The following is a 10,517-nucleotide window of genomic DNA, read 5'->3' on the forward strand; positions in this document are numbered from 1 at the left end:
GAAATCAATATTCCACACAGTAAGTTTTCTGAAAATTACAAGAAGAGTTCGGTGAGTGGAAAATGCAAACAGCTCGGCCACCGTCCATTCAGAGGGAGGCCCCAGGCTTCCGACTAAACGAGCAAAAAGGGAAATGGAGGTTTTGAATCAAAACTCCCAGAGTCACCAGGAGAACAGGGGAGCAGGAAGGAGGCGCTCACAGGGACGTGGGCAACTAGAACTCCTCTAGATCTTTGAAAACTCGCCAGTTCTCAGGGGGAGGGGGGTGGACAACAAAGTAGGGAAAGCTCCAAAAACCAATGGAGAAGAAAGCAGAGCTCCTGAAATCGCTGAGACATCCCATCACAGCAGCACACGCAGCCAGCGTGCGAGCCCAGGAAAGGGACTCCCGGGGAACGAAGTGCCATCTTCCAAAAGAGGCTCCACACACACAGAGAGCCGGAGCAGGCAGGAAGCCAGGCAGAAAAACGATCCAAACCCACCTCGGCCATGGCTGTGAGCCCAGAGCCTCACTGAGGAGAACTTGCAAATATTCAGCCACAAGACAGGAGCCGTTCCGCAGCTGGGAGAATAGGAAACACGGCCCAGAGCATCTGAGGCTGGGACAGCTCTCATCCCCAAAGCTGACAGAGAGGCGAGAAGGAAGCCGCAGCCCAGCCCGCTCCTGAGCGGCTGAACACACAGCGCTGCAACAAGTGTGGAGGCTGGGAGCAGACGGAGCCTGTGCTCCGGCCTGAGGGTCGTCTTGGGTCACGGCGGACAGAAAACCCGGGGGACACTGAGAGCTGGATGAAAGCTGTGGGGACACCATCAGATTCATAAAAGCTATCTGGTAAAAATCAACATCTCCTGATGAAGAAAAAGGAGGACTTTTTTAACCTCGGGATAAAAGAGCCTTTTCTTAATTACAAGTATTATTTTTCAGTTTTGGGCTTCCTCATATACACGGGGGAAAGCCCTTTCACACACAGGCTGGCAAAGGACAGGAAACCCAGGGGACAATACCCCGGAGACCCCGCCTCACCTGGGCCAGGATCCACGTCCGGCGGGATGCGGGGAGACCTCTCACTTTGCAGAGAAGCAGAGGCTTAGAGGCTGATGTGGGACCCTGACCCGGCGGGGTGGGTCTGGCAGGGCGGGCAGGACACTGCAGAGCGAGGGTGTGGGGGGTGTCCTGATGAAGCCCAGGGTCCTGACCCCCCAGGCTCCCTCCCGGGGCTCCTGTCCCTCCTGGACACACCCCGAGGATGGCCTTCCAGCCAGGTGGGTGTGCCCACAGCTACAGCACGGATGCTGCACCCCAAGGGGGCAGCTGGACAAACGGACAGGCCTGCAGTCCTCCCCTCCCAAGGCTGCCCCCGGCCCCCGGCCCTCAGAGACCCTGGATCTCGGGTTTCCTTTCTTCGGGGACACCTGCGGCTCCAACTGAGCGGTGCCCACGGCCCACAGGCAGCCAGGGGTCTGCACAGGGCACTTGGGGTGCTGCGTTATCGAGGGCCCTCGAAGAGGCACTAAAGGTCCTTGGGTTTGCTTAATAGCTAAAGTATTAGTGTTTCGTTTTGCTTGACGGATTTCCTTTCTGCCTTCTCTCACTTCTCTGATTGAATTTATTCTGGGACTAAAATTTTTCTGCAGACCGAAGGTAGGTGGAGCACATGGGTGGGGGTCTATCTAGAAAGAAGACCCCATGGGATCCTGTTCGGTTACACGTCAGGCCATCCTGTGGCTCCGAAGGGGCTCTGACCCCCCAGCCTCGCTGAGCCGCCCCCGCTTCCTAGCCCCCTTCCTGCCCCTCCTGGCTCCTCTCCACCCAGAGCTGACCCTTCCAGGCAGGGGCCTGACCCTCCCCGGCTTCTCCTGGAGTCCTCTGTTCTCTCTTCCCGAAACTACCTGCCATGATTGCTCACACCTGGCTCTGTTTTCAGCATCTGGCTTTCAGTTAAAAACCACAGCAGACATCAAGCCCAGAAAAGACACCGAGGAGACGTAACAGCACGCCAGTGGGCAAAGAAGCTCGTCTGAGGAGCCCACACGCTGCATGGCTCCCACGGGGGCCCTCTCTGGAAGCACAGCTGCCGAGGCGGCGAGAGACCAGGGCCGCCAGGCCTGGGGCAAGGGCCCAGCACAGGGCTCCTAGGGCACTAGGACCGCTCTGCCCGACGGTGGGTCCGCAGCGCTGCACACGCGCCCTGACCGCTGAACGTCCCGCACCGCGAGGGGGCCGACCTAAACCATGGATTCTGGGTGCCGACGGGCGGCATGGAGGCGTGGGCGCATCAGTCGTGACAAACGCCCCCTCTCTGTGCAGCGGGCAGGGGCGTCTCTGCACCTTCTGCTCAGTTCTGCTGTGAACCGAAAACCACTCTTGGGAAGTCTGGTGATTACTTTAAGACAGGATAAACAAACAGGCACATCAGGCCCTCCCTGGCGAGCCAGGCTGAGCCGTCCAGGCGAGCCACACCTCTACCCTGCCCGGCGGCTCTCTGACACCTGGGCGTCAGGTGTGACAACGTGGGCTCCAGGAGCTCTCAGGTCAGCGCAGCGGCTGTCAGAAAAGCTGGACGGTGGCCGCAGAGCCCCTGTGGGTGAGCAAGACCACCACCATCGTCCTGCCCGACTCATCCTCTGCGCCAGAATTCCTCTCGAGACAGAGCGTCCACTCTCCCTGGGATGCCCCTGGGTCACCAGCAACGTCCTCCTCTGTGGGCGCTGACCCCCTCTCTGCACTCTGCCCCGGGCTCCAGCCCCGCCCCACCTGTGTCTGCACCAGACCCACCCACTGGCTTCCCCCGACCGTCCCCACCCCCGCCCTTCTCACTGCTTCCAAAGCGCCGCAAGCCCCTCCCACCGGGAGTGCTGCTCACGGCTGCTCCCCCAGCCGTGTCCCCCCACCATCCCGGGTGCTATACTCTCATTAATGCAGCCAGGCAGGCATGCCCTTCACAGGCAGCCTCCTTTCAGCTCAGACCCACCCGCCTCCCTCAGTCTCTGTTTGCTGCGGGCATTTGGGGCACGGCCATGCTGGCCTCTGTGCAGCTGTCTTTTCTCAGGACCCACTTCTTAGACCAAGAGTCTAGAGCTGACCTTTCCGAATGCCGGCCGTAGGTTCAGTCCAAACCTATACTTAACCTCTCGTTCCCCGGCAGCTGAGCACCCAGAGCGGGTGTCCTGACCGCGTGAGGCAGACAGGGCGGAAGGCAGGCCTGCCACCAGCTGTGTCCAGCTCCTCTGGGGGCCGGAGGAGCCAGCTGGGACCACTGGCAGGCTGGAATCCTGGCCTGTCACTCACAGGCCGTTCATCTAATCCCCAGCTCAGTTTCTCATCTGCAAACTGGGGAGTAAACCTTTGTGCTGTCAGAGTTGTGAGTATCAGTGAGCTAGTGTACAGAGAAGTGCCGCCCCCCGACACACGCATGTGCGCTCCGCACGCACACACAAGAGGAGCTGTGGTGTTTCTTCCTCGCGCACTTTCCTGCGAGGACCTTAAAAGGGCCACGCCCGCAGCCCGCACCTCCGCCTCTCCTCCGGGGTCCAACGCCCCATTCGCCCCAAACAAAACAGTCACCGCCGGGAAGGGGCTTTCCCGGGTGAAGGCGGGGCGCCTTTCTGTGTTCACAAAGCCCCCACTGGAGGGCGCATTCTAGAACTCTGCGGTGGGGAGGAGGGGAATCCCAGGCCGAGCCAGGCAGAGCCCGGGAGGGGAGGGCGGAGGCGCAGGCACTCAGGGGCCAGCCAACCTGGCCCCGCGGAGCCCGGCCGCCGCGCCGCGCGTGTGGTTCGTGCCCGACGCCCTGGGCATCGTGTGCGCCTCGGCCACGTGGGCGCTGACGCTGAGTGAGGGCGCGCTGCTGCTGAGCGCCTGGCTGCTCCCGGCGCAGCAGCCGGCCTACAGCGCGGTGCACGGCTCGCTCTTCCACCTGCTGGCCTCCCTGGCCCTGGCCTCCCACGCGCGGACCATGTTCACCGACCCCGGCGCCCTGCCCGCGGGCGCCCCGCCCGCACCCGGCCTGGCGGGCTGCTGCCCGCTCTGCGGCGCCGTGCGGCCGCCGGGCGCGCACCACTGCGGAGTGTGCCAGCGCTGCATCCGCAGGGCGCACCACCACTGCCCGTGGGTCAACAACTGCGTGGGCGAGGACAACCGCAAGTTCTTCGTGCTCTTCACGCTCTACACGGCGCTGGGCGCGCTGCACGTGATCCTCCTGCTCTCCGTGCCGGCCCTGCGGGCCTACGCGCGCGGCGAGTGGGACCTGCGGACCCCCGTGCGCCTGCGGGCCTCGCTCCTCTTCCTCTTCATGGTGGCGCTGAACGGCTTCCTCTTCGCCGGCCTGATGTTCACGATCCAAATGCACAGCATCCTCACCGACCCGCAGAGTCAGCCGGGCGAGCCGGGCCAGGCGTCCGCGTGGACGAACCTGAAGGCAGTCCTGGGCCCGCGCCCCTCCCCGGCCTGGATCAGCCCCTTCGCCTCCGCGGGACCTCGGGCCGCCAGCGGGCCCCAGGCTGTGGTCTGAGCCCGCGCCTGGTGAACGCAGCTCCCTCCGCGGAATCGGAACAGGTGGTCCACAGAAAATCGCCGCGAGACTGTAAACGCCAAGCCGCCTTTTCTCGTGTCCACTGAGGAGACCTCCACAACAGAGAATAAAAGCGCCAGGTTCCCCTCTGAGCAGCAGGTGGGGTTTAGGGCCTCCAAGTTTCCAAGGAAATACACAAAACCGGCCCCTCTCCCCAAAAGAAAGGCGACATGTGCCCCCTCTTTCACTCTGCCAACACTCTCTTGGGGAAAGCGATTAAATCCACAACATCTGTGAGCAAAGTATGGTGAATCCGTGCGGAACCCCATTACAGGTGGTAGCTACACGCCGAGGCAAGGGTGTGACCGCCTGCACGTGGCCCGTTGTGCGCTGCCTTATCTGATGCAGAACCATCCTTGCATCCCTGGTTATCTCAGCTCCTTAATGAGGGATTATGCTGTGTTATCTGTCAGTTTTCCTGAGTTCCTATTTTATTTAGGATTTTTTTTTATTTATGCTCATCGATAAAATGGGCTTAGAAATCTCTACTCCTTTGCTAACTTAATCTGTTTGTAATTTACTCCAGATCCCACAACCCATATAAAATGAGCAGGGCGGATGTGGCTCTCTGTTTTCTGACAACCTGCCTGAGGTTGGCACCAGCTAGTGCTTGAAACTTCGGTGGACCTCACCAGTCAAGCCATCAAGGTTGGGTTTTCTTGTTTAACTTTTGAGATACTTATAGGTTAGAATGAGATATTGGATGGCATCACTGAATCAACTGACATGAGTTTGCGCTCACTCTGGGAGGTCGTGAAGGACAGGGACCTGACTTGCTGCGGTTCATGGGGTCATGGAGAGTCAGACACGACCTAGCAACTCACAGCAACAAGCGCAGGGGTAAGGGGCCGTGAAGAGCTCCCTGCCGCCTTCGCCAGCCCCTCCCGTGGGACCAGCAAGAAGGGTGCTTGACTACAGCCTCACGTCCGACGGCAATGCCAACACACCCCTTTGACCCTGTTCACAGTCCCTCAGTTTTACGTGCAGGTGCTTGTGTCCACCTTGCTCATCTTCACACCAAGCCTGAGGCAGCTAGAGTGTTCAGCCCCGTTTTAGACATGGGAAGACAGAAAGATCATGCAAACTCCCCAAGACGACACAGCAGTCACTGGTGAGGCTGAGAACTAGACCCAGGCAGCCTGGCCCCAAGCTGGGCACCTGCCCACCACGCTGCCTTGCACGGCCAAGCAGAAACCCGAGGGTGACTGGCCCCGTGAGGACGGCCCCGCAGCCACGTAAGCACAGGGCAGAGCCCTCTTCCGATGCGGATAGCTGACCTATGACCCTTCATCCCATGGGTGCCCACAAGGCACGGGGCAGGGGGTCCGAGCTTGAGAGTGAACACACAGCCCTTCCTCTGGGAGGCTTTTCAGTGATGAACCAGAAGCCATTTCAGGGAGATTAGGTAGAGCTGAAGCTGGTATGAAGTCTGTAAAACAGTGAAAATGTCACGGGGTGAGAAGGCTTAGCCAGGAGATAAAATCTGCGTCCCGAAGCCCCAGATCTCAGCCAGCCGCTGGGAGGGTTCCCAGTGAGACTGGTCCAAAGGGTGATGACTTGTGGAGGAAACGGCACTGCAGGTCACTGGGCTGCCTGGTGAGAGTCTGGAGTAATCAGCAGGCCTGGTTGCAGGTTGTGAAAAACACGGATGCTTTGAGACGGAACCACGGTCTGGATCCCTAAGTACTCACGGGATTATAGCTTTTTAAGTAAAATTGTACAAAGTGGTCTATGCAAGTGAGGTGTGAGGGTTCCAACTCCTGCTGAGACCCTCAGAGGGGCCAGGAGGGGCAGAGCCCACCCCAGCCGTTCCAGGGCCAAGAGCACTGAGGAGCACGCGCAGCCCCCTCAGCGAGACAGCCACGAAGCCCCTCTGGTTAGCTGCCCCCAGCGCCCTGGGGCCTCCCTGCAGGGGCCGCGGCCCAGTGCAGACCTCACGCCAGCTCACCCTTCCCAGGGTCCTCTGAGAAGGGCATGGAGGGCTACAGGGCACGCATGCAGAGCCGGTCAGCCGTGGGCAGCGACTGGACGCCTGGGCCCCAGCTCCTGGCCAGGACCTCGGCGTAGATTAGTGAGGCAGGCAGGACGTGCTTGGGCCCCCCTCGCAGCCATAGAGGTGAGGAACTGATGGCCGTGGACCTGGGGATGTGGATGGGGAGGCGAGTGGGTCTGCTGGAGCCCTCCCAGACCTGCCCCTCGGTCTCAAGGCCAGCGCCCTCCCGCGGTCCTCAGCTGCCCAGCCACACACCGGCAGGGGCAGTTGCGCTGGAGCAAACACAGCGGACAGGGCAAAGCGCCGTCAGTGTCCGGCCCAGCCCTGCGTGAACCCTGAGGTTTGTACCTGAAGACCCCAAATCTCTCTCCCCTCCTCCTGCCCCCCGGAGGTCTGAACAGAAGGGTCTCCCGTCTCGGGGCCGTGAAACCAGAGCCGTATGTGACCTCATATGCATGGTCCAGCCACGGGCGTGCCCAGAGGGCCGGGCCGCCCCCTGATCCTCGTGAATTAAACGCACATCCCCCCGCACCGCCCACGCAGGGCTGTCCGCCAACTCAGGGTTACAGGCAAGCCCGCCCCTGAGAAAGAGAAGCTTTCCAAGATGCTTCCGTAGGGGCTGCTCTTCCTTACGCAGCGCTTTGTGGGAAAGATTTAAATGAGGTTTGGGGGTATAGATTCTAACTGGTTGCAAGACAGTTGCTAACAGTGAAAACGGCCAGCTTAGCCGTCAAGTCCTCAAACTCTAATCTTATGCAAGACTTAGTTCACAAATGTGTAACTCCAGCTAGCACGTGCTGCCACGTTTCTGTCTGTGCGATTCAGACTTTCACCCCCAGAGTTATTTTAAATCTGTCTCCAGAGAATGTCTAATACCAGTTTGGCAAATGACGTTTCTGCGGACTCCTCTGGAGGTGTCATTTGTCAAGTTGCCGTCTGAAATGTAATCTGTGTCATTTGCTGGGGTTCATTATTGCAGATATTAGCAATCAATATTTCTTCCCTCAAACAGGACAGCAGCTGGCCCTTAGGAACCCACAGGAAGATTTCTCCTCCGCTTTAAACTGCCCTAGAGGATCTTCCAAGTGGGCACTGATCACCCCTCGGGGACAGGGACAGTCAGCTCCCAGTGCCTGGAGTCTGAGGATAAGACAGAGACAGGGAGTAAGAGACAGACCCTCAGAAACGGACAGGGAGAGATGGAGCCGCACGGGCAGGACCCCAGGGAGCGGAGCAGGGCCCCCACCACGCAGGCCCACGGTGGGAGGAGGACACGCTGAGGCGGGAGGGCCCCCAGGCTGTGACGGTGAAGCTGAGTTCGGGCCACACGGGCCCCCGCGGATGCCCCGTCCCGAAGGTTGTAAAGGCCAGGGCCTGTCGTGGTGCCCACTAGGCCTGCAGGCACCGTGTAGCATGAGCCACTTAAGCTGGGAAGCCTTGGGACCCATTTGTTACGCAGCAGAGGCTAACTGGTACAAGGGACGTGGGACTTGGGTGGGTGTCCTTGCTTTATTACTCAGCAGATGAGAAGACTTCAGACTATACGTAAGATACAGGTATTAACCATCAATGAACCCTGGATTATCTACCACCCAGGCCAAAAAAAAAACACAGAATTTCTGAAGCCTCCTGAGTGACCTTCTTCAAACCCACGCTGGGTGAAACGTCACCCTGAGCTCTGTGTTTCCTGCTCTTTGGAATTTCAAGTCCTTTCCCCACACCTGCAAGGAAGCCCGAGGGAGGCTCTGGACCCACGCTCCCGGCGGCTCACCTGCTGTCGCGGCTGAGTGTGCCCCACTGTCTGAACCTGTCACACCTGGCTCATCCACTCCACCAGGCCAGGCAGTTTTACAGAATTACAGACATCGCTGCGAGGATGGGTCCAACACCCGCCCCGGCTCAGACTCCCTGCGTGTGCCCGGGGGGCTGAGGTGTGGCGCCCTCAGCCGCTCACTTCACCTGCACACTCGTCCACGCGGGCCGCGACGGGGAGTCTGGATGTCACTTCTGTGGGTCCGCATCTCAACCCTGCTCCTTTTCACTGAGTCGCTCTCGAAAATCCCCCCTCAATTTACACCCCCAGTCCAGCGCCTGCCGCCTCACCAGTGCGCCATGGTATCAGACTGTGGACAGGTGTGGGAAGCGTTTTTAATTACAGTTTTAATTTGCTTTCAGCTGAACACTGGGAGCTTCTCCACTGGGCGGTCCTATTTCTCTTCCAGGCTCAAATCCTTCACTCATTTTTATCTTGTTATTTGTCTGTTTCTTACTGATTTGGAAGAGTTAGTTACACATTCTGGACACTAATCCTTTGTCAGCTGAATGCATTGAAAATATCTCCTCCCAGTTGGTGGCTTCTGTGTCCATTTATTTATGCCGTTGTGGACGGTTTTGATGGAGCAGAATTTCTCAGTCTTCTGCTTGTGTCTCACTTCTGGGTTTTAATAAACCATTTCTTAGTCAGCGGTCATAGTATGCTCTCCTACATTGTCTCATAAAAGTGTTACAAGCATTTACATTACCATTAAGTGCTTAATCCCTCCAGAACTGACTTTTATGTGCGGAGTGAGGTAAGAGCCCCTTTGCTTTCTTTTTCAAGATTTTAACCAATTTCTCCAGCATCAATTACTGAACACCTCCTTTCCCCACTAAGGGGCAAGGCCATCTCTGTTATTAACAGAAATCACACACATATTACCTCACACAGATATTATATTACACGATAATACATCCCAAATATATTATATCACACAGAGACTACATCCCCATATATGACATCACGCAGATCCTACATCCCACACACATTACATCATGCGGATACTACATCCCACGTATATTACATCAAGCAGATACTACATCCCCATATATTACATCACACAGATACTACATTCCACACACATTACATCACACAGTTACTACATCCCACATATATAACATCACGCAGATACTACATCCCACACACATTACATCACGCACATACTACATCCCACATATTACATCACGCAGATACTACATCCCCATATATGACATCATGCAGATACTACATCCTGCACACATTACATCACACAGTTACTACATGCCGCACACACTACATCACACAGTTACTACATCCCCATATATTACATCACACAGATAGTACATCCCGCACATATTACATCACGCAGATACTACATCCCACACACATTACATCACACAGTTACTACATCCCCATATATTACATCACACAGATAGTACATCCCGCACATATTACATCACGCAGATACTACATCCCACACACATTACATCACACAGTTACTACATCCCCATATATTACATCACACAGATAGTACATCCCACACATATTACATCACGCAGATACTACATCCCACACACATTACATCACACAGTTACTACATCCCCATATATTACATCACACAGATAGTACATCCCGCACATATTACATCACGCAGATACTACATCCCACACACATTACATCACACAGTTACTACATCCCCATATATTACATCACACAGATAGTACATCCCGCACATATTACATCACGCAGTTACTACATCCCACACACATTACATCATGCAGATACGACATCCCACACACATTACATCACGCAGATACTATACCCTGCATGTATTACATTACATCACGCAGATACTACACCCTGCATGTATTACATCACACAGTTAGTACATCCCACATATTACATCATGCACATACTACATCCCCATATATGACATCACACAGATACTACATCCCACACACATTACATCACACAGAGACTACATCCCACATATATTACATCACGCAGATACTACACCCCGCATGTATTACATCACACAGATAGTACATCCCGCACATATTACATCACGCAGAGACTGCATCACGCAGAGACTACACCCCACATATATTACATCACGCAGATACTACATCCCACACACATTACATCACGCACATACTAC

At 56.5% G+C, this 10,517-nt stretch overlaps 1 protein-coding gene across 1 annotated transcript; it reads left to right on the forward strand.

The window, feature by feature from the left end:
- Positions 490-4,511, forward strand: LOC108636122 (palmitoyltransferase ZDHHC3-like). Its single transcript, XM_018049078.1, has 3 exons — positions 490-495; positions 2,523-2,585; positions 3,645-4,511. Exons 1-3 carry the CDS (start codon positions 490-492, stop codon positions 4,509-4,511), a joined length of 936 nt encoding a protein of 311 aa, XP_017904567.1.

The sequence above is a fragment of the Capra hircus genome, chromosome 5 (assembly GCF_001704415.2).
Source record: "Capra hircus breed San Clemente chromosome 5, ASM170441v1, whole genome shotgun sequence".
Classification (NCBI taxonomy): domain Eukaryota; kingdom Metazoa; phylum Chordata; class Mammalia; order Artiodactyla; family Bovidae; genus Capra; species Capra hircus.

What these genes read in the sequence shown, in the direction of transcription:
- LOC108636122 (XM_018049078.1), top strand. An exon ending in TGGCCGCAGAGCCCCTGTGG is followed by an intron (nt 2,586 to 3,644) that starts GTGAGCAAGACC and finishes GGCGCATTCTAG; the next exon opens with AACTCTGCGGTGGGGAGGAG.